This window comes from Trachypithecus francoisi, unplaced genomic scaffold (genome assembly GCF_009764315.1).
Source record: "Trachypithecus francoisi isolate TF-2019V2 unplaced genomic scaffold, Tfra_2.0 Contig01474, whole genome shotgun sequence".
NCBI lineage: Eukaryota > Metazoa > Chordata > Mammalia > Primates > Cercopithecidae > Trachypithecus > Trachypithecus francoisi.
In genome coordinates, this window is record NW_022681435.1 from 15034507 (window position 1) to 15060466 (window position 25960).

At 34.4% G+C, this 25960-nt stretch overlaps 1 protein-coding gene across 3 annotated transcripts in view; it reads left to right on the forward strand.

Moving 5' to 3' along the window:
• CCDC102B (coiled-coil domain containing 102B) overlaps positions 1–25960 on the forward strand; it is a 353588-nt gene that overhangs the window by 106056 nt on the left and 221572 nt on the right. For all 3 annotated transcript variants that reach the window (XM_033175326.1, XM_033175317.1, XM_033175335.1), the window contains 3 exons: positions 9250–9861; positions 12616–12836; positions 21155–21263. In XM_033175326.1, coding sequence (XP_033031217.1) covers positions 9259–9861; positions 12616–12836; positions 21155–21263 — 933 coding nt within the window. In that variant the 5' untranslated portion in view covers positions 9250–9258. The remainder of the gene's footprint in view (positions 1–9249; positions 9862–12615; positions 12837–21154; positions 21264–25960) is intronic.

Sequence of the window (25960 nt, forward strand, 5' to 3'; positions counted from 1 at the left end):
AGAAACTCACTTCCTCAGATCATCAATTAAGATTGCCATCTATCACAAATAAAAGAATGTTAAATAACAGAATGGAAAAAAAATACCTTGGAAATACTAGTTTTTTAAAAAATACCTAAGAGTGGCTATGTTAATACCAGAGATGTTACTTCAGAACAAAACAAAAACCCACCACAGACAAGGAGGAAAATTTCTTGATGATAAAAGGATCAATACATCAGGAAGACATAATGATCCTACATGAGTATACACAAAACAACACAACTTCCAAACATATGAAGCAAAAACAGGTAGAACTGAAAAGAGAAATAGACAAATCAGGAATTACAGCTGAGGATTTCAGAAATCTCTCTGAACAACTAGTAAAATGACTACACAGAAAATCAGCAAAGGTATAGAGAATCTGAACGATATAATCAGCAAATAGGATCTAATTGTCATGTATAGAAGATTCCACCATACAATTGCAGAACATACATATTTTAAAGTGTCATGTAACATTCACCAAGGTACATATCCTATACAAAAAAAAAAAAAACTTCAACTAATGTAAAATAATTGAAATTAGGCAGAGTATGTCATCTGTCTGTGATGAAATCAAACTAAAAATCACAACAGAAATATCTCTAAAGAAGTAAAAATTAGACAACACATGTCTAAATAATTCATGGTTCAATAAGGAATTCGCCAAGAAAATAAAAAAAATACAAAACTGAATAAAATGAAAATACTTTAACATCAAATATTTGAAAGACAGCTAACATAGTGCAGCAAAGAAAGATTATGCCCTAAATTCTTACATAAGAAATAAAGTTCTCAACCTAAGTTCCTACCACAAGAAACTTAGAAAAAGGAGAGCAAAATAAAGGAAATGCCAATTCAAATATATTTCAAAACAATTTCAAATATATTTGAATTGTTTTTCTTTTATTTTAATTGTTACTTTAAAAAATTTAAATTATTTCTTTTATTTAAATATAGTTAAATTATTTAAATATATATTTAAATATATTCTGTCATGTCACTTCCAATCAATATACGGAATAAATAAGTTAAATACTGTTATAATTTTCAAATATTGCTTGACTTGATCTTCAAGACAGGTATGACAGTCTTACACAACTTCTTAGGGGGTATATTTGAAAAGTGACTTTTCTGGCTTTCTTCCTTTTGAAGTCTGGGTGAAAGGCATAGGTTTCTTATGTCTGATCTTTCTCTTTTCTGAAAGAAAAAACTATCTTGCCCCATCTTTCTTACATGTTCGCTACAACATTTGGATTCACCAGAAATTTTGGAATGTGAAGAAGCTGGGCTTTTAAAAACATTTTGTTGGTTCAATTTATATTTTTTTAAGTGTAAATCTTACTCTTTGGTCGTGCTGTTTACAGTGAAAATTGAATTCCAGATCATACATACAAAATAAAGTTTAACATACCATACCATGCATGATTTTACATAAATACTTTTTGCTTTAAGAGCTGGGATGACTGAAGTGGAGTATTTGGACACATGCACAGGTATTGCTCATAAAAGTCTTAGGTACATTGTAAAATGTCTGCTTCTGAATCCAATTTTTTCTCTCAGCTTTTTGATGTGGAATATAGTTTAGCCCATTTGGATTATTAATGTAAAGAATGTACTGTCGGGAAAATAAAACTGACTTTAAGAATAAATTTTGTTTTGATTAAAAAAATTATAAGTGCTTTTTGAAAATAATAGGACAATCTTTGAGCTTCACTCTTCAAACTTCATGAAGTCTGAGAAAAGTTTCCAGTGAGCCAACAGAAAGCAGCTGGCAGCTTTGCACATCCTATCAAACAGGTGTGAGAAAATTTTACCGCATTTTACTGATACATAAGAGCTTTCTCCTGTTCACCACAAAGTGTAAATAGACCTGTGAAGATCCTGTGACTTAGCCACACAGATTCTTTAAGAATAAGTGCGAATATGGTAAATGCTTTAGGAATTTTGCTTAGAAAATGCATAGGAAAATTGGGGTCATCTGTGGTTTGGTTTCCTGAAACCTTAAATGCACAAAGATATTTGGAAATCTCAATGAATTCAATGTTAACGAAAATCTATAATTTTAACAAATAAATGACTTTAAATGTAAAAACAACAATAACAAATAGAAAAAATTCCCTGATCTTGATGATGTAATCATCCTTTTCTTAGTACCACCTAATTTGTAGTGGAACTATGATAGGAATTATTTCATAGAGTGATTTTCTCTCACATTAAATACTGATAATAATTATCATTTGGAGTTATTGGCTATGTGCTCTCATTTTAATTTCCTTTTAACATTTTAGTGTTTCTGGAAACAGTTACATTGTCATCATTGTCATTTAATCGATATGAGGTTCTACAAGATGATGTTTACATAGTAATGTAAATTTCAGATACAGTCACCTGCCCAAATTTAGAAAGTGGTAGAATCTTTAACAATATCAGGCTTGTGCAGTGTTATTTCCCATAAAGTGTGCACCATGTCTGTTAGCCACCTGGAAATAGTGCTAAGCTGCTAAGCACATTCTTATATAAAAACAAGATTAGGTGGGGCTATATAGTTCCAGCAGAGCTAATGTTAATTTTATTTTTGGCTTAAGGTCTCAAGAAACATTTTGGCTTTTTTATTTGGCACCATTAAGTTGGATTAGATTGCATGAGAACATTGGGATAGTTTGTGGCTTTGTTAACTAAAACCTGGCATAGGTATAAATATTTTAAAATGCTGATGAATTGACTATCAGGTTTTCATACAAACAGGTAAAATATGTAGAACAGACTATATATACATGTATATGTATATATAATACTGTATATTACATTTATTCCATATGTATTCTATATAATATAGAAATATACTTAGGCTGCTAAGCTCAAATGTATTACATAATCTCTTTAAGTCTCAAAATTTGTACACTGGTGAGAAATTTCAGCAATATTTTAAAGCAGAGCTTTCTTGAACCTGCTTGGCATCCCAAGTACTTCATAAGAGTAGTTAAATGATGTATCCACCAAGAAAGTCTAAATTGTCTGAACCTAAATTTGTACTTGGCAGGCAAAGCACCATAAAGGCCTCAAGCTGATCAGCCTGCCAGAAAACAGGAATTTTATTTTTCCAAGACTCATTACAAATTATGCATTGACACTTTATAAAACGGATTATGGATTTTGGATCTCTCTGTATTTCTTTATTCGTATTATAAAGAAGTCAGACTGGTCACTTTTTCTCTCTGATCTATGAGGTTATTATTATAATGTAATTTTTAAGCCCCTTAAAACTTATAGAAAACACAGCAATGACATCAAGATACTATGTGGAGAGACTCTGAAATAGTTTATTTTTAAAGAACTGGAGTTTTAAAAATCATTGAACATTATCTTAGAAACATAATACTTTATCACGATTTTTTCTCAAATAATTTTACTGAAAACCTAGCCTAAAGGAAAGGCATCACATAGATTTGAACCAGTGACACATTGCTTCAATAACACTAGGTAATAGCAATAGCTTAAAGAGGGAGCAATGAAGAGTAAGCTAGCAAAAGGTCTCGTTTACTGTATTAATTCCATCCCAGTTATTTAAAATAGAGACAATTTCTTTTTTTTTTTTTTTTTTGTTTGAGACGCAGTCTCACCCTGTCGCCCAGGCTGGAGTGCAGTGGCGCGATCTCAGCTCACTGCAAGCTCCGCCTCCCGGGTTCACGCCATTCTCCTGCCTCAGCCTCCGAGTAGCTGGGACTATAGGTGGCCGCCACCTCGCCCGGGCTAGTTTTTTGTATTTTTTAGTAGAGACAGGGTTTCACCGCGTTAGCCAGGATGGTCTCGATCTCCTGACCTTGTGATCCGCCCGCCTCGGCCTCCCAAAGTGCTGGGATTACAGGCTTGAGCCACCGCGCCCGGCCAATAGAGACAATTTCTATCTGATCAAATAATGCTATTTAAAATTTAATAAAGACTTGGCAAACATGAAATTATGTTTTAAACTTTGTGTTTCTGCTCATTTTATGTTACAATGCTTTTGAAAGTAAAACATCTAAGTTTTAAATTATTGACAAGTTGTTCAAATTTATTTTATGTTATTAGTTGCCTGCTTTGGCAAATTATTTTCTGTCTGTATACAATTTAAAAGCCTCTCATTTGCACCAACAAGCATAGACAGAAACTGTCTGTATAATTTGCTACAGTGTAAGGATTTTTAGAATAGAATATTTAACCATGAGCAAATCTTGAACTACATACATATGATGTCATGTGGCCATTTAGTGTAATGGTTTCATTTATCTCATCATCACAACTATAGTCTTCCATTTAACATTCTGTGTACTGTTACAAAAATTCATGTATATATATATATATATATATATATATGTATTTGCTTTAGACCTATATGAAATGAATTTTCATACTCATCATTTCTGCATGTTTGACAGGTCACATTTTATAATACAATAAAGTGTTTATTTTCCTGAATATTAAAATCTGATTCTTTTTATCAGATTATATTTCATCATGTCTATCATAATGATTCTTTCTTAGCATTGTACTTTGAATCTGTGTTAATCCATTTTCTCACTGCAAATGGCTTTTGTTATTTTGTGTGCATTACAGGTCCTATGCTTCTTAGGAAAAAAAATTCAACAAAGGTGTCGTTTTCTATAGATTAAGATAAAGCAATAACTATAAACAATAAGACAAAAATCTTTGTAATGTCTGTTTTATCCTGCCATGGAAGTTTAACTTCTGCCAAAAATGCTTTTCTTTTTGCTTCATTTCATTCTTCAGATGATACATCAAGTGTCACTTGGGAGAGACTTTGCTAAGTACACAGGGAGTTTTTGGATTACAATACACTGTATATAGTTTCAACGATATAGTTAAAAACTGTAATTGTTCATTTGGTTTGTTGTTTATGATTGTTAGCAGCATTCAGGATGGCAGAAGTGATGTCTGTTTTGTTCACTTTCTAGGAGCAGGTCAGCGGTGGATACTCAACCCACCTTATTTTGTTGTTGTTGTTGGGTTTTGTTTTGTTTTAGGCTTTCAGCAGCAGGAAACCTTGGTTTTTAGCTTCTGCTTCTAGTGATAGTTGGAAAAGAGGGATGAGGAAAGGGTTTTGGTAGCCCAGTCAGAAACAGAAACTAAGAACCCGTGACTGTGTCCTCTCCCTTGGACACCCTTAGACAAAGGGCCACTAAGGGATCTAGAATTCTCCGATCACAGATTTAGTTAGTAGGAAAGTATAACCTGCTACCTGAAGGATGAGAAGCCAGGGGAAGGAGGGTCTGTGGAGAGAGGGGAGCGTACTCCTGCAGAGCAAACAGGTTGCACCAAGGAGAAGGTGGAGGTGAGGTTGTGCAAGGAGTGGACACGCCCAGGGTAGCCGACTCAGGGGATGTGGAAGATGAACTGACAAAGAGGAGGCCAGAGGGTTGGACAGGCCTGGACCTCACAGTCCCTTTGAGCTGTGATCAGGAGATTGAATGAACTCAAAGACAGTGTCAGGATGAGAAGACTAATTGTTGTGTAATTTAATAGGAGCTATTTTAGCATAAAAATATCCAAAGTGGAAGTATGCCAAATGTATTCCTGAAATACTCTAAAAGATTTAGAGTGAAAACAGTTGATATTTTAAAGCTGTAGAATTTTTATATGAAGAGGTGGTAGCTCTGGATTCAAATTTCCTTAGTTTCCAAACTGGGTTGACCCTTTCTAACTGTATGACTTGGCTGGATACATCAGAGACTAAATCCTGGTTTCTTTATCATTAAGATGGGGATCATAATAGTACTGACTATTCCATTGATTAATATCAATATTATATAGAAATTGGAACTGCAACTTTGTTACACGAAATACAGAGCACTTTTGTAGATTTCATCTTTCCTATGCTTTTCCTGTTTTTTTAAGTACATCATTTCTCTTTCAAAAGACAGAGGGAAAAACATACAAAAAAGTAAATGGTACATTAGTATGTCAAGGTGACATACTAATGACTTGTATAACAGAGAAAAATGTATGCCTTGCCTACAGGATAGCTAGGGTTAACCAGTCTGCAGGCGTTTTCCCTTTTAATAGTCACAAGAATTCAATGAGGCCCATGCTATTCTTGTCTCCTTCTATACTAAGGATATTTAGTGAAAGGCAGTTTATGTAATTGGTGCAAGATCATCGTCTAAAAAGTGGCAGAGTAAGACTCTACCCAATAGAGGCTAGAGTCCACTATCTGACACATGAAGTTCTCCTTTGGCAACAAATAATTTTGTTAGTGATATTATATATACTTTGTAGACCCTTAAGATTTTATTTGGTTATGTACTACATGCAAAAATATTTGCAGGAATCATGGTGGACCGATTGTATAAGCATTTTTACAACGCAAAAATCAGTACAAGAAACCAGAGTCAACAGCGTTAAAATATTTTCCCACGTTATCAGTGGCCCTGTTCTACAACCACTGGCAAATACTTTCATAGTTGTCTGAGCTAAAATACGAAGAGTGCACACATTTGTATAGGGAAATGAAGACTTTAGTGCATGCATATGTGTGTTAACCACCCTCATCTCAAGCAAGTTTTCCTTGCCTGAGAAAACTTTTTAAAACAGGAAATACTCTTCAAGTTCAAGGACTGACTGATTAAGCCCAACTCATTTTTATTTAGTCAGATGTGAAAAAATACACAGTTAATTGGTAGGCAAGATCTCAATGTACCAGAATCCAATTATAGAGTCTTCAAAACACTAGTGAAATAAAAGTTAATGAGACATTTAAAGACATTACAATTTTATGATACTGATTTATTTTGAAAACTAGCAAGGATAATTTTAAGTTTAATATGCTGAATTAAATTCTGTGTCTTCACTTTGGAATTTCAACCAAAAGACATATCATTAAACAGTGAATAGTAAATATATATATGTATTTGTGTGTGTGTGTGTGGTGTGTGTGTGTATATATATATATATATATACTGTTTCTAATTAAGAGTTCCTTTTGTTCTTTTCTTTTTTATATTGGTGTTGGAGTTTGGTCAGTTGTATTCTCATTGCCCTCTGAATTACAATATATGAAGGGAACAAAATACTCCAAATCAGCAATAAATGAAACATGATTGGACATATACCAATTCTAACAAAAATAATTACAACCATGTGTCTATATTATTATAACAAGTATTATAATGAAGAGTGAAGTGGTTTGACATCTCTATATAACACTTGTTAAAATGTTTTCTTCTCTACCATTAAAAGTTAATATTAAGTTTAATATTATAAGATCTCTTAATAAGATAGCCTTAATATTCATCTTTTAAAATATTATGTAGTCTTTTTTCCCAATGATTAAAGGCTTATTTTGTAAGTTAGTTATAGTAATGAAACCCATTCAGTTGATTAAATAGATGGGTCATAAGGAGGCGATTTATGATCTGTAACTATATAAAAGCAAATGAAAAAAAGTGAGAGGATTAAATGTCATGCACATAAAATATTATATAAGGTTATTTATACCAGAAAAGCATATCTGAGAATAAAAATGGGTAATTATATACAGCCATGGAACTTTATTAATTTACAAATTAAGCTGCATGTTTTGAGCACTTTTTAAAATTCTACTTACTATATTCTTAATATACCTATATTACAATGTTGCATAAAGAATTGGGTATATGTATTGTTACATATGGTATGCCTTACAAATTAATTTGTGTTTGGTATTTATATGGAAAGTTGATTTTAATTCCTTTATGAAGCTTTGCATTGGGCTAAGACTCCATGTCGTGTTATCTACGCTGTAAAGTTTCCTCATTTCTAAGTGATAGTCATAACTTCATCAGTACTCTGTAGATCACCTTGACCATACCTAATAATCTAACACTGACTTGACACATACTATATACTAAACAAAATTATTGAACAAATACACGTATTTGTTATAATGTAAATTATGTATCTTTAAAACTTAACTGTGCTTCTCTCACCCACCAGATTATAAAACCTTTGACACACAAGAAACATGTCTTTTTCATAATATTTTATTTTTGATCTTATCACAATATTAACCACAGTGAGAAATTAATTCATGTATAAGTTAGATGTGCTTTTGCCTGAAAATAACAGAAAACTCAACTATCATAACTTAAATAAATGTAGGTTATTCTGCTCAAATAGCAAAGAAATCAGAGGTATGCTTTCTATGTTGTCATGCCATAATTCATACCTTAAATCAGGCTCTTATCTTCATGGTTCACCATTTTGAATGTCACGAGAAGGCTGTTATACTCACCTTCTTCCAGAACTATGTCCTTATTCAAACACAAGAAAGGAAGAGGAAAGAGAGTTCCTCATTATGATGTTCTCATATTTTTCTGGATGGGAAATCTCAGCACACTTCATCTCACATCCCAGCAGCCAGAGTCAGGCCATATGGCTGCCTTGAGACTAGTCAATAGTCAACAGATGAAGGGCATCATGGAAAATGTAGACTATGATTTAACCTCTGGCATTGAAATAAGAGGCTTATTTGCCTATACATCAATAGGTTGTGCATTCTGCCTGAACAAATTGAGGCTTAGCAGGGATAAAGAAAACCATTAAGTAGTTAGTGGACAACAAATATTACAATTTGTATTTTGTAGTGGACAATGTTGCAATAGATATGACCTAAATAGGACTGGATTTGTCAAAATGAATTATTTATGTCATATGCTATCTTCAATTGCATCTTTATATTTTTATTTGTATTTTTTTGGCAAAATTGAATATGAGAATTTTCTATTTCTTAGTGGACAGTTACAAGTGTTTAAATTCCTCTATATTTTTAGTTACATTGGAAAAATATGCAATATTGAAAAAGTGCGGCCGGGCGTGGTGGCTCACACCTGTAATCCTAGCACTTCGGGAGATCGAGGAGGGTGGATCACGAGGTCAGAAGATCAAGAACATCCTGACCAACATGGTGAAACCCCATCTCCACTAAAATACAAAAAAATTAGCTGGGCGTGGTGGTGCGTGCCTGTAGTCCCAGCTACTCAGGAGGCTGAGGCAAGGGAATTGCTTGAACCCTGGAGGCGGAGGTTGTAGTGAGCCGAGATCATGCTACTGCATGATCAAGACTCTGTCTCCAAAAAAAAAAAAAAAGTGGCATTGTTTTCATCAAATTTCAAAAACAAAAAAATGTAGGTCTTATTCCTGTATTTACAAGGGAAATTTCAGGATGAAATTATGTCCTCTATCTTTTCTCAGGTCTTAAAGATGAATAAGAATTTAGATTCCATTCATCGATTAATTGAAGAAACACAGATCTTCCAGATGCAGCAATCATCAATTAAGTCACGTGGTGACATGGTGACACCTGCCTCACCCCCCAGGGATACCTGCTTCCCACTTCATGGGCTACAATCCCATGCTGCTCACAATTTCTGTGCACACTCATGTAACACCAACAAATGGGATATTTGTGAAGAACTTCGCCTGCGGGAGCTTGAAGAAGTCAAGGCCAGAGCTGCTCAGATGGAAAAGACCATGCGATGGTGGTCAGATTGCACTGCCAACTGGAGAGAAAAATGGAGTAAAGTTCGAGCTGAAAGGAACAGTGCCAGGGAGGAAGGAAGACAACTCAGAATAAAACTAGAGATGACGATGAAAGAATTGAGTACACTGAAAAAGAAACAGAGTTTGCCACCTCAGAAGGAGGCATTAGAAGCTAAAGACACCCAGGATCTGAAGCTTCCTGGTTTCATAGAAGAATCCTGTGAACATAGAGACCAATTTCAAGTGAGTTCACACATGTATGAGTCCATCAGAGAGTGTTTGGTAAAAAGACAATTGTCTACAAAGGAGGACACAATTAATAAGGTAAGAAAAAAATCCAGAGACTATGTGAATTTCTGAAGGTCATAGATAGTGATGGGGAGGAAGAAGGAAGTGACAAATCCAGTGGTGACTATACTAGTCTGCCAGGGCTACCGTAAAAACGTACCATAATCACAGTGGTTTAAGCAACAGAAATTCATTTTCTTATAATTATAGAAACTAGAAGTACAAGATCAAGGTGCTAGCAGGGTTGGTTTCTTCTGAGGCCTCTCTCCTTGGCTTATAGAAAGCCATTTTCTCCCTGTGTCTTCACATGGTCTTTTCTCTGTACACATGTCTGTGTCTTAAGTTCTTCTTGTAAGGTCACCTAATGAGCCTAATTTAACTAAATCACCTCCTTAAAGGCCCTGTCTCTACCAACAGTCATATTCTATGGTACTGGGGGTTAGGACTTTAACAAATAAATTTTGGGGAAAAACAAGTTCAGCCCATCCTAGTGGTTTTACTAATCTTTTTTTTTTTTTTTTTTTTTTTTGAGATGGAGTCTGGCTTTGTCGCCCAGGCTGGAGTGCAGTGGCCGGATCTCAGCTCACTGCAAGCTCCGCCTCCCGGGCTTACGCCATTCTCCTGCCTCAGCCTCCCGAGTAGCTGGGACTACAGGCGCCCGCCACCTCGCCCGGCTAGTTTTTTGTATTTTTTTAGTAGAGACGGGGTTTCACCGTGTTAGCCAGGATGGTCTCGATCTCCTGACCTCGTGATCTGCCCGCCTCGGCCTCCCAAAGTGCTGGGATTACAGGCTTGAGCCACCGCGCCCGGCCGGTTTCACTAATCTTTATAGAAAAAATTAACTCAGCATTTTTCATCTAAAAAGAAAATATTTGGAGACATTTCTTTCCATTTGCCTTAATTATGTCTAAATTGTAAACAATCCATACAGTAGTTTGAATAGTTCTCCATGTTTGGGACTCAAGCCTCACAATTAACTACTTATAAAATGGGTACTGCAGGCAAATAGGGCACCTTCGGAAATGTTTTATATGGACCACTGATGGAATTTCTTGGTATACTTAGAATCTCAGTTTCTGAGAATTCTGTACAAAACACATGTAACTTTAAAAAGTCTCTCAGTTTATACAAGTATTCATCCATGAACCACCACCCTGTTTTTTCTTTTTCTTTTATTTTAACTTGGTAAATAATATTAACAACCCAAAGAACATACTTTGGGAACTCCTGTTACCTCTTATTATAGTTTCAGTTTATTTTGTTACTTCTTTCTACTTAATTCCTTCTCTAACACACATTAGTTAATATCTTGCACCTCTACCATTGCATTTAGTATTTTAAGCCATTCTATAATGTATATAATTTATGGTAGGTAAAACCTAGATTTAATTATAAATAAAAAAATTAAGAAGATTGCAGTAAAATGATTACTTCTGCTTATTTGGTCTTCTACGTTTTCTTTTAAAAATGTTCAAAGCTGATAATCTAGGCTTTGTGTGTATCTTTTGGAAAATCACATATATTCTCAAAACTCAGCTGTATTAATGTATGCATTAGAAGAATGCAATGATGAGGATAAGGGAACATAGCTCACATCAAGTTCTCTAAATCCACAAAGCGTTTTTATTATTACAAGTTACTAGCCTCTGCATTTGAGAAAATGAAGGATTCTCTTCACATGTATTATGATGGAAATTCTCAATATTTTGGGATTTCTTCTGAAATATCTCCTTAACATTAATGTCAAGAACAAATCAAACATAATACTTATTTATTAAAAATGTATTTATTTGCAAAATATCCTTCCAGATATTCCTTCTGATGGTAGGAAAATAAATATTACCTGTTGAAGAAGCTTCAATCAGGTTTTTCCTTAAAATTTTGACCAGCATCTTTGCCAACTCTATACCTAACAAGAAAGATATGTATATGCATCCTCAAACAACACATCTTATTTTATTGTTTGTCAAAATATTATAATATAGATGATTGCAATGAACATTCTTGAGAGAATTAAGGAATGAATCACACTAGGTAACCTGGCATTCACATACTACTTAAAAAATAAAATAAAAGTGAAGTATCATTGAGATTTTATTTGAACTTGACTATTCATTGAGATTTTATTTGAAATTGTCTTTCATTTTAAACTTATAAACCAGGGCAAATTTAAATTGTAGACAAATACCAACAGCATGAGCCCTGTGAAGTTTTTGAGTTACACTCTAAGAGTGTCGGTGCAGTTGTTGCTCTAGTATTGATGCCCATGTTTATTAAAGTGCCCCATTAAATTCTATTTGAGATGTGACTCATGAATTAAAACAATAAAGGGAACTAAAATAAAGCAATAAGCAAGCTTTTTAAAATATTCAAGAGCTTCCTGAAAATTCTATCTTGTCTTTCAAAAATGTTAAAAAATAATTACTTTGAAACTGTAAGTGTCTTATGAAAAAAGAAACTTGAAAGTGGAATTCATCAACTCATTAAAAATTATTTACAGCTGTTCAAGTTTGTGCATGATTATTTTTGGCGTGATTAGAAAAAGAGAACAAACAGAGTTAAAGCAGAACTTCTGAGAAATGTATTTTTTTTTGTAAAGAGGTAGAACATAGAAAAAAATAAGTTTGAAGAAGAATGTAAGTAAGTGTGACCACACAACGCTTTTAGGGAATGATATGAAATAAAAATATGAATTTGTTGTTGTATCATAACATTTATTTCTTTATGAAAATGTATCGTCATCACGATTTTTCTCCAAGAGGTTTAAATTTTTTTTTTTTTTTTTTTCAGGAAGAAGATGTGGTTATTGATTCTCTAAAATTAAGTGAGGAAATGAAACCCAATCTAGATGGTGTTGATTTATTCAACAATGGTGGTTCTGGAAACGGTGAAATGAAAGCTGGGCTGAGACTGAAAGCAATAAATCTGCCTTTGGAAAATGAAGTAACTGAAATTTCAGCTTTGCAGGTGCATTTGGATGAATTCCAAAAAATCTTATGGAAGGAAAGAGAGTAAGTGCTAATCGTTGCCTCCCTTAACCAAGTCTGTTTCTTTTTTTTTTTTTTTTTTTTTTTTTTGAGACGGAGTCTCGCTCTCGCCCGGGCTGGAGTGCAGTGGCCGGATCTCAGCTCACTGCAAGCTCTGCCTCCCGGGTTTACGCCATTCTCCTGCCTCAGCCTCCCGAGTAGCTGGGACTACAGGCGCCCGCCACCTCGCCCGGCCAGTTTTTTTGTATTTTTTTAGTAGAGATGGGGTTTCACCGTGTTAGCCAGGATGGTTTCGATCTCCTGACCTCGTGATCCACCCGTCTCGGCCTCCCAAAGTGCTGGGATTACAGGCTTGAGCCACCGCGCCCGGCCCCAAGTCTAAGTTTCAAACCACTTAAAATTGGTAATACTGATAGATTGGTCATTTAATAATGTATTTTATCCATGTTTAGTCATTAAGTTTTAGGATTTAAAGAAATTAGTTTGACATATATTCATATTCTGAATTTTAAAAAGTAGTATATAACTTGTTAGTGTTTTTCATTCTTTTAAGTTGACTTTTATCATGACTATGTTTTTATCATCTCTTCACTTTAATTGTATCTGAATTCTTAATGTACAAGGTTAAAATATCCAGTGTGTTATTTAATTTTTATAGCATCTTGGACTTGGTAAATAAAAAATGAATAAATATGTTAATACTAATAGTGGAAAAATCACAACTTTGTGAGATATTGATTACAGAAAAAGTTGTCTGATACATGGACCATTAGGGGCATCAGACTTGTGATTAATTGGCCTGGATATTCATCTTTGTTCTGATGTATTCCGACTATGTGATGTTGGCTATTGCCCCTTTGTGAAAATAGCTGTAGTGCTGTTATGTTCCAGTTATCTATTGTCTTGAAACAAACTTTTCCAAACAATTATCATTAAAACGTATCAACAGCAACCACCACGTCTTCTGTTCAAGAATCTTGAGCATGGCTTGGCATGGACATCATATCTCTCACTTGTGCCTTCAGTTGCAATGGCTCAAAGGCTGGCCGTGCCTGGAAGGCTGGGGGCTGCAGCCTCTCTCACTCATATGTCTGGCAGTCCATCTCAGTTCTCATCTAGGCCTCAGTTGGGACACCTGCACTGGGGCTATTTAAGGGAGTGCTTGGCTTCCTCACAACACTGGGGCTAGGCTGCAAGTGAACATCTTAAGAACACAGAGAGAAGAATGCCATTTGAATGACTCTGCCTCAAAAGTCACTTAGCATCACTTCAGACCCATTATCGGTGGTGGGAATCTCAAAGGCTGACTCAGATCAAAGAGAGAGAAGCACTTTCAACGGAAGGAGGGTCAAAACAATTTTATAATAAGGGTGTGTGGGATGCAGTCATTGTGGCAACGGTCTTTGCAAACTACAGTCTGTCATAGCCTTTCTCAGTGAATTCTCCTAAAGATCAAGAACAAATAACGTCTGGGAAAGAGGATAGTAATACGAAATATTCAATATGGATTTTTATTTCTTTGCAATCAGCTTACAATTTTATTAGCACAATGTGGAATATCTAATATATAAATGTGGTTCCAAAATCTAAAAATAATTACTTTTATCTCTTAGTTATAAAAGCCTTAATGGGCAGAACCAGAAAAGCAAGAAGGATATGAATGCACAATGTATTATATAAATATATGTTATATAACAGTTTTAATTTTCCTGGTTTGAATGGACTGAAATCGGGATAAATATGCATACTAGCCATTCACAGATACAGTAAGTTCTTTACCACTTATTTTCTGCCAGAAGTTTCTCATTAGTTCCTCTGAAATTTACTAGTGCCACCAATTCCCTTTTTCAGACTCTTCATCTATATTTCACTAGATTAATAGATTGTGATCATACAAGCATTTATGTACAGAATAAATACTTATTACCCTACCAAGTGTAAATTCCTAGTAGAGGCAACCAACATCAGTAGAAAAAAGAATAAAATTGAATTTTTAGGCTTGTACACATACTGACAATTTTATGTAGACCTATACATTTCAGTCACATTCTAATCTCTGTGCTTTTACTTCTTGAAGGATTTAACTTTTGGTAATTATAGACTTCTCTCCAGCACTCGTACGATATTACTTCCCTGATGCAGTCTAATGGGAGCAGTGCGGAGCTGTGTTTTTCTAGATGTAAACTTTTCTATTCTAAAGTGTCAGTTCTAAATATATGCATGTTCTGTCTTAACACGCTTATCCATATATATATACACAACATGTACCTTTTACTTTCTTGGAATACATGAACAATTCTCAGAGTAAGTCCATTCTCCAGTTCTCAGTGACTTCAGTCTATAATCCATAGACAGGTCAAAGAATAAGAGAAAAAAGGAGGCTTTCCATGGCCTTGTCTTCCTACTCTCCTCTTTTAAGAAACAATCCCACGGACTTGATGAGTCATGGTTCCTGTGTCCATGAATCAACATTTGCATGCAATCCACATGAGGCAATCACAGTCTTTTTTGCTATCGCAAGAGAACATTTTCCAAGAATATAGGATATGCTATTACTTATAAATCCATCTAATCTTTTAAATTCTTCTTCCTGGAATATCAGTGAGTGGGTGGCTTGAATTGAGATGTGAATGTATTTTTTTCTGCATTCCCATCTAGTGGGAAAATTCGCTTCTTAACTAGTGCACAGAAATCAGCTCAGAAAACTCAGGCACTCATTTTTTTCCATTGTCCTTGACTAGAACCTCTTCATCAAACAGAAGAAACTTTATTGTTTTATTTGCACTCTGAGTGCTGTTCAGTTTTATGAATAATTTTTTAGCATATAAAAGTTTCTCATATACTGAGAATTTATATATTTCTGATGACTTTCATAAAGACTTCCCAGGTAGAAAATTTGGAGTAAGGCCAGGAAAGCTGATCCTCTTATAGAGCTATGTGTACCTAAAAATTTAGGAAGCTGAGGTTGGCAATACCAAATCTCAAGTAACAGAGACTGAGATAAAATATTTTGAACTGTTCTAACATTCAGAATCAGTTTTCAAATATCACTGCAGAGACTTCCTTTATCACTTATAAAATGTTTGTTCTGTGTCCTTTAAGCTGAGCTTCAGTCCTCCCTTTCCATTTCATCTTTTTTTTTTTTCCTTTTCTTTTTGAGAGAGTCTCGCTCTGTTGCCCAGGCTGGAGTGCAGTGGTGCAGTCTCGGTTCACTGCAACCTCAACTTCCTGGGCTCAAGCCATCCTCCCACCTCAGCCTCCCGAGTAGCTGGAATTTACAGCCTGTGCCACCAGGCCTGGCTAATTTTTTTTTTTTTTTTTGTATTTTTAGTAGAGACGGGGTTTTGCCATATTGCCCAGGCTGGTCTGGAACCCCTGGCCTCAAGTGATCTACCCTCCTTGGCTTCCCAAAGCGCTGGGTTTACAGGTGTGAGCCACTGCGCCCAGCCCATTTTATCTTCTTAATTTATTTTATATATAAGAAAAGTAGTATGCTTCAATTATTTTGTTTTGCTTCATTAAATGTTCAATTTTTTTTCATAATGAGATTTAAAATCTAGGTTAGAAGTTTCAGCAAATTAAAAATGCTTCAAAGGTTATTATTTTTGGTCTATGTATGAAAGAGACAGATTTCTACTTTACATATTATATATAAAGTATATATGTATATTCCTCAATTCATGAATACATTGACATGCAAATCTAGTTAATACTGTTTAATGTAAAATTTGTAAGTACTAGAAAGTCAAGCTTATTTTGTTTCTTTATTGTCACTCATGGAATATTCAATAAATCTTTACCATCTTTTGACTCTCCAGTGTCTATTTTGTGTTTCGGCAATTTGTTACCAAATGAAACAGAGTCTACACCTGTGCATAGATTATAAAAATACCAGTAAGTCTCTACCACAGTTTCCTTTGTAATGAGGGTACAGACACTTGACTTACGAATAGTGTATCAGAGGTGGCCGCCTAGACTTTTAAGCCAAGCCAGTATCCCAAGGAAGTAGACAGCATCTAGAATCCATGCCTGAGGGGGAAGCAGCAGCAGTAAAGAAACTTGTTTCCAGAGGCAGCGGTGGCCTCTGGTGCCCAGTGACACCACCCACTGTCCCATATTGGTGATTTGAGGTCCCGCTGTGATGTCTCTACCTTAATGGTGGCCTAAATAGTGTGCTTACAGGAAGATTTCGATGGCTTTCTCATCAGTGTTCCTGGCTGCATGTATTCCCCAGAAATTTTTTGAGCTATAATATCCTTTTCCACTCAAATTAGCTAACTTGAATATGTTTGCTTGCCAGACACATAATACCAGGACAGTGTACAGGCAACAGACAGAGGAGGTTACAGGCAGTGGGGTCTTCATGGGACCAGTTTTGTGGTATGAGAGTGGGTCTTCGTCTCTGTCTGCTTCATCTGCAAACCTTGTTCTATGATTCTCCTGGAGATCTGAGCTTAACAATATTCTTTAAATACTTATCTTTTCTAATTAAATTAATTTTATATGGCTTGGCTGTTTGCGACAGCCGAGTGCTAACACCCAGTGCTGAAAGATGTAATTATGAATAGTAGGAAGTGCAATTGCAAAATGACATATATGTTGCTTAAAGTATATTTGTAAAAACTTGTATTGTTAACAGTTTAATACTATCTCTAAATTTGGAACTGTTATAAAAATGATTATCTGCATGTTATTACAAGATAATCATTTGATTTGGTAAGAGCATTTTTATATTAATATACCCTTTCAGAAAATGATTCAATTTTTTCCAGTGAAATTTCCCACAGTTCAACAATGATTAATATTTATACCTAGATATTAATTTTTAGGACCTTTTGTCCCTGAGAAATATTTGAGTAATATTATTGTCTAGAAATTTAAATCTTATTTCCAATTATTGTGGAATTGTGACAGTAAACAAAGCATCAAAAAATGCATAGAAATATAATCACAACGTTTCATAAAAATAATTTTGGTTGATATTTTATATTTTAGATTCTGCAAATTGTATATATTTTAGCAATATGATTTTTTAAAGTTTATATCATCATATTAAAGATACTACATTTTTGCTGAGCTCTGCCTTTTTAATTTCATTCTCGTGAAGAATGTGTACATGAAATATGCAACACTTTAGAGTAAATATTAAGTGTTTGCCTTCTTGTAGCTCAAATACTCTGACAATAATATACATCTCAATTATAAATTAAACTATATTATTCATCAACTTTGAAAATCTCTCTAAAACACAGAATAAAATGATTAGGCTAGAAAATTAAGGACTTATAGAGTGCCCTCTGCTGCATAAATTTAGACACGCAATGTCCTTAATGCTGGCACAGAGACACAAAAGTTTATGATGGGGCTATCTAAATACTAAAACAATTTAAGTATCCCATTGTCATTAAATAATTTTTTATGAATTGCTTTTTTTCTCACTCCCCTAACCAAATTGTAACCTTTTTCATAATAAAAATGCATAATTTTCTTTTAGGAAACAAATACATATCAGATATTTTCTTTATGATGTATACTTGAGGTAAATATTACTTTCTTTGAAAATTTTTGAATTTATTTTGAGTTTCTAAATTATCATTTGATTCATTAAAGTATAATATCAAAAGCGGACATTTGATTTCTCAACATGTATGATTTTAACTCTAGGTATTTTTCAAGTATGTTTCCATTATTCTATTATAAATAAAATAATTCTCAAAATTAATTTTAAGGAGAAACATAAATATATGCTTCATTACACAAATACAGTTAATTAAAATCTTTTATAAAATTATTTTATTAATTTAACATATGCCATTTGCTTTTCAAGTTTTTTGGTTACTGACAAGACATTCCTACGTCCTACTCAAGAAAATCTAAAAAATTAAAATTATAAATATGGTGATTCTTATCTTAAACATTCCAATGAAGTTACAAACTTAGTACAATTTTATTATAATTTTCAATATAAATTCACAGGTCTAAGTCAATATTCAATATCTTTTAAATATTCTAATTTATCACCCAAAACTTAAAATGCACCCAAATGTTAGATATGCAATATAGTTCATCTTATAATGATTTGTACACATAATTTCTAAATCTAACACAAAATACTAATACTGATTTGTTTATTATTTCTATATTTAATTATTTTCCTCTCGTCATCTCAAACACAACTGCTAAAACAAAAATTATATCATCATAAGCAACCTGGGTGTCCTCAGCTGGCTAGGTTTACTTTTCTATCTGAAATTGTGACTGCTGTGGTTCATCTGGAGTATAAACATTCGTATTCAGTGTTCATAAGACCTAAACTTTCAAGTTGAATCTTTTTGTTTGTTAATTTTGTTTAATATATTTGCTATGTTAATAAGGGATTCCGGATCAGAGTACTGTAAGTGGTGCTTTGCACCATTTTTTTTTTGCAATCTGTCTCTTTTGAGGTTAAGCTAAGCTCTAACTAATTCTTTTATATCCTCTTTCAATTTTATGGCTTGATTTATGTAAATATAATTATATAACTTTTTAATAGACTGCTTCTCCATTTGATTGGAGTAAACTAATGTATTTACAGCCTAACACTACTTTGAATTATCATAGTATTTTTACCAAGAAGAATCATATTTCTTGTTAATATGTAAATGACATTCAATTTTGATTCTGCCTGCGTCTTCTAGCTCTGTGAATATGTTCCTAAGATCTTTCTAGTCACATTTAATATCACTGAAATAGATCTGTATATTAGTTAGTTATGAATGCAGTAACTATGTGACTAACAATCACAAAATCTCAGTGTCACATAACAATCAAAGTGTATTTACCTGGAGCTCAAACATACAAGTTATTTTCAAACTTTCGTTTCTGTCGTCTCTGCTGATATCTCATTGTCAAATCCTATAATTGAGGAATGAGGAAAACAACTCTGTCCGTGGAAATGAAGGAAAATCAATGAGTACTTTTTTTGTTTGAGACGGAGTCCCGCTGTGTCGCCCAGGCTGGAGTGCAGGGGCCCGATCTCAGCTCACTGCAAGCTCTGAGCACCTCCCGGGTTCCCTCCATTCTCCAGCCTCAGCCTCCTGAGTAGCTGGGACTACAGGTGCCCGCCACCTCGCCTGGCTAGTTTTTTTTTGTTTTTTTTTTTTTGTTTTTTGTATTTTTTTAGTAGAGACGGGGTTTCACCGTGTTCGCCAGGATGGTCTCGATCTCCTGACCTCGTGATCCGCGAGTATTTTTGAATAGTAATCAAATCTACCTTACAGATAAGAACAGGCCAGCTTCAAAGGTCAATATATGTTCATTACAACCAGAAATAAAACAATTATCAATGACTCTAACAGACATTGTGAGAAAAAAAAAAAAAAAAAAGAACAAAAATCCAGTGGTTGGTATATTAAAGGACAAAATTTTTTATTTATTTTTTCTTTTTTTTTTTTGAAACCGAGTCTCGCTCTGTCGCCCAGGCTCGCTCTGTCGCCCAGGCTCGCTCTGTCGCCCAGGCTGGAGTGCAGTGGCGCGACCTCGGCTCACTGCAAGCTCCGCCTCCCGGATTTACGCCATTGTCGTGCCTCAGCCTCCGGAGTAGCTGGGACTACAGGCGCCGCCACCTCGCCCGGCTAGTTTTTTGTGGAGACGGGGGTTTCACCGTGTTCGCCAGGATGGTCTCGAACTCCTGACCTCGTGATCCACCCGCCTCGGCCTCCCAAAGTGCTGGGATTATAGGCGTGAGTCACCGTGCCCGGCCTAAAGGACTAAATTTTAATCCTAGTTCTGTTGCTAGTTCTACAAATAGAGAAATTAATTTCAGTTATTTAGAATAATTTAAATACGGATCCCAGTGAAATTTCTTTTTTACAACCAAATTTGAAACATTTAAAATTATTTTTAGATCCCCAGTAAATGACTATTTTCTAAGATTGTTAGGTGGCCTGTTGGAATTCTGTGTCATTTCAAATGATTTTTTCATTCACATACAGCCACAATATGAAGATGGATAGAATACCATGTTAAGATTAGAAACATGTATATCCTCCTATGTAAGAAAATATTATGAGTGAGAGGAATTGAGAGGCATGCATGAAATACATGGAAGAAATCAAGCAGAATGTTAATACTGGCAAAGCCAAATTAGATATATGTAATCTACTGTAAAGTTAATTGTCAGAATAATAAACTAAAAAAGTTTTATTCATTATTTATAATTGTTTAATAAGTTGCAAAATGTTTTCTCTCACTATGATCAGATACAAATATCAAAAATTAGGAAAATGGCTATAAAATTGAATGCATCCTTGAAATTATTTTACAATTGAAGCTTTTTTTCTTTTAATTTTTAAATTATTTAGAATGCGCACAGCTTTGGAAAAAGAAATAGAGAGACTGGAGTCGGCTTTGTCTCTATGGAAGTGGAAGTATGAGGAACTGAAAGAATCAAAGCCAAAACGTGTGAAAGAGGTATGGGGGGATATGATGTAAAGGAAGAAATGAAGCCTAGCTTTTTCTTTCTTTGGATATGTAAACAAGTGGGCAGAAAGGCACAACAGACGAGAGGAAGGGAGGTTACAAACTGGAATTTCCTCTACAAGTGCAATATTTGAAATCACTTGTCAATAGCTTAGTCAAATTCAGACTATATATATGACATCTTGTTTTTATTTACACATTTGTGGCAGTTTTATATTGGTAATTATTTATTTTCAAAAATCTCATTGCATATATTTATGATATAAAAATGATATTTTGATGTCCATATTGGTAGTTAAATGGTTCATGATTAGCTACATGACACAATTAATTATCCATTCTAGGCACATTAGAGCAGATGGTTAAAGATATCCGCTGATAGCACACCATCTATCATAAATGACTTTATCTTATTCTTTCATGAAGCAGTCTGATAATACCAATTTATCTCAGGTGTATTGAGATTCTTTTCATATCAACATTGTAGTTATTTGGGATCAGCCACTTGCCAGAATACTTTTCTTTTGCATTTTCATCAATAAAATGCCATCATGAACCTTTCCCATTTTGATGATTTATTACCATTTATTATTTAAGTAATATTAATTGTACATGTTATGTGTACTAAAGCATGGTATTACATAAGTGTGTGGGAAAGAATAATGAGTAAAGAAAAGAAAAATAATGGGCAAAATAATGACTATTTTCACATGAGTTAACATTTAGTGGGTGTGTGTGCAGTATAAATATGTATACACACGTATACATGTATGCACAAACATATACATGAATATATGGATCCATAGTATTTACATGCACAGGAACCTCTCTCTGGGTATGACATTCAAAATGCATTGATGTATACCGGAAAAATAGTTCATGACACAAGAACACATTATGTTTAGAATATGTGTTTATGTGCTCTATAATATAATGGGTTCTAATTTTGACTGAAAAAGCTAATATTTTAGATGCAATTAGTGGAAAATTTGTTAAACAAAAAAAAAAAGAATGCATTTACTACCTCTTGCCACTAGTGTGCAGTACAGACCTGATAATCTTAGTTTCGTAAGCCTTTATTTGAGTAACATTTATGTAGCAAATACACTGAAAAAGTCAAGTTTTTGAGTTGGTTTAAAAAGCAATATGTATATTTGAAAATGTTTAATGTTTTCTGTTCAAATACGATTTTTGGTAGCAAAGTAAGTGAAAGAAAAAATAAAAGTATGATGTTATACAGTGTAAGGTGGATCTGTATTTGATGACCATTCAGAAGTATTTATTAATACATATATGATGCTTTTGATAGATAAAATGCTGGTAGGGTTTCAGAACAGGAGAAACCTCAAAATTGTGAAACATTTGTCTTTTGAGTGCATATGTCAGTTAAATGAACCACAAAGTTGAATAATGAACTCGATGAATGTAAAATTTTGTAGACATTGAAAATTTATAAATATAAAGATCAAACACTGTTTGAATTATTCATATGGAAAAATTTTTTAAATATGTCCTTTCATTCCTAACAAACATTTCTGATGGTCTTAGGATTTTTCTTGAAGAAATGTGTTATATACACATGTTTAAATTATTTTTATAAAATAAGGTTAAATTTTTAAAAATGTTTAAAAACTAAACAAACAAGACTACTTAGAATGAGTTTAATTATTTATATATTCTTTGTTTAATCATTTCTTATAATGGGTTATAACAGACAAGAATTTTAGGCTACATTTAGAAATAGTATTGTAGCACAAGTATAAGCGTAAAATATTCAGTCTCCATACAGTTGATTGACAATCAGAAGGTGTGTCATGATTCGTTCTTTAAAATTTCATGTAAGTTATTCCTTCTTACTCCCTTTTTCCTCAAAGATTCTGCTAATGACCTTTGCATTTATCATAGCTCATCATCTCTATGAAGGTTTGAATACAAGTGTAATTTCTGTTGTAGATGCCAAAAATGTTAAAAGCAAATACATGCCTAAGAACTGGTGATGGAAAGATTAGCAATTGTTAAAGTTGGAAACAGATGTGCTTAATAGACCTAGATTTGTAAAAATGCATTTGAAAGTCTGGTGTGCTTTTAGAGGGAAATCATTCTTCAATTACTGACATATAGAGAAGAGAAAAGATAAGAATTCAATTGCAAAATCTAAGTGTTTAAAATACAGCTAAAATAATGTATAGTTGAGGTAATTATATCCAAAATGCTGTTTCCATGCTGAATTTAATACTTATTCAGCTTTTCCTTTGCAAGTCTGTCTATATTGATTCAGAATTAGATTATGAATTCTGAGTGTGTGAAAAGGATCATTTATATGAAATTTCATGGTCTAGAGGATCAAACATTCATGTAAGTAATATTGATTACTCATAATTCTGATTCTTCATTTTAACAATCTGTGACTCTGATTCTTTCCATAATGGAAGAGATTCTTTGCCATATGTGAGAATACTTGCTAACATTTAAAAATTAGTCTGAAGGTAACAAAATTTTAAAAAGTAACTTTTAATTCTCTTTGAGAATTGTGAGCATTTGCTTGGGATGTTCTAATATATTTTCTTAATAAGTCATCTTTTTGTGATCATAACAATGTGCCTGGCAGCTTATCATTTATAATATTCCCTCAAAAATATGTATAAATACTTATAGAGACACAGGCATTGTTGGGCCCCTTTATGTCTTACATTGAAGCCTTATTTTAAACACCTCAAAATACCTTTCTGATTTGGGAGAAAATGGAAAATTAGAATTACTAAGTTGTATGTAGCTAAAATTCTACGCTCATACCTTACCTTTTTAAAACATATGGCATATGGGAGCTATTCTGCATCCATCAAGGCGAGGTCCTTGAAGACAGTTATTAGCAATAGGTGTATGGTGGAATATTAGTGCAGTTCTGAGCTCAATGCTAATTTTGAAACATTGACTCTTATTGCTATTCCTGTGGCTTAAATAAATTATTCCACTGAAGTGGCTCTACACATTAATGTATCTTATCAATTCTGCCTCCAAACTATCTCACATCATTCTTTCCATCCCTGCTACTTCTCCAGACAGGGCCATTATCATCTTCTTGCTTTTTCCTTCTAGGTCTATTTACCAACACTGTTGACCTATTTAAATTCATTTTACACCCACCAAGCAGCATGATATTTCTAAGAAATTACATCGGATTGTATTAGCCCATTGTTGGAAACACTTCAGTGAATTATCTGTGACTTAGTAGATAGCTACCTTCCAAGTAATTCAGCAGTCCAAGGAAGTTCACATTCACCTGCCGAAACCATCACAGGCCGATGGTTCAGTGGATGCCCACTGACACCACTCTTTCCTACCCTAACTGCTGTAACAAGCAATACGCTAAATCCCAGTAACACCCAATAGGTGATTACCGTTGACTCACATATAGCCCTAACTGTGTTTGGAGGGCAGCTTTCTCCATCTGTCCAGTGACTCTGCTGTCCTTCAGGTTCTCAGAGGTTCACTCAGTTGGACACTAGTCCATCTGATCAGAGATTAGAATATCCAGTGACTCTGCTGTCCTTCAGGTTCTCAGAGGTTCACTCAGTTGGACACTAGTCCATCTGATCAGAGATTAGAATATCCAGTGACTCTGCTGTCCTTCAGGTTCTCAGAGGCTCACTCAGTTGGACACTAGTCCATCTGATCAGAGATTAGAAAAAAGAGAGAAGGGAAGATCATGCAAGGATAATTTATATGGGCCAGGCTTGAGAGTAGCGTGCATTATTTCCACTTATAATTCACAGATGAGTACTCATTTGTATAGCAATACCTAATTGCAAGGCATGTTGAGCAATGCGTTTAAGCTGTATACCTCAAAAGAAAAAGAAAATGGATTTGGTAAGCATCTAACTAGTTTCTGCAGCAAGAGTCAATACGTTACATGGTATAGTCATACTTACTAATGTCATATCTTATTAATAAATGCATTAATTAAGACATGCTTTCATTAGTGTGGATAAATACATTTTGAGGACTTTGGCCTATATTTAAGGGAAAGTGGGTCTTCTAATCCAAATATCTCATATTGAGAGTTTGGCTTACATCTGGGGAGCTGGGAAGTGGAAGGCCTTTTTTTCTCCCCCTGTGGAACTCTTTCACTCTATTGCCCTATGTCCTTGAGAAAGACTGAAGAGTGAGTGCTTCTCAAGGTATATATTTCTCAAAGAAATGGGGAGAGAGGAAGGATTAGAGCTACCTGTGATGAGTTTCCTCTTTTAAACTCACCAGCCAATTCCCTCTTTCTTCTGGGTGGTTGGAGGGAAAGATACTTGGAGTCTGAAGAGTGTTATGAGGCAGCTGGCCATCCACAGGGATGGGTGTTTTGAGTGGAGAAGGTTTTCTCCTTGTACCATTCATCATGGCCTACATGGCTTCATTTCTGCAGCACCTCTTTTGTCCTTTCTTTGTCATTTCGCCCTGCCCACACTTACCTCTTGCTACCCTGGCTATCACTCATTTCATCAAAGGAACCAAACTTCTTCCTGCTCAATGGCTGGGTCCATGCTGTTTTCCTTGTTGAAAATATCACACACATCACACCTCTTTCCCTTCCTGTGCCAGCCACACCTTGTGATTAACCTCAGTTTGTACATCACTTCATTAAAAAAAGTCTCTGTCCAAAGTATGTTTCCTTTCCTTTTTTTTTTCAAAGCAACAAG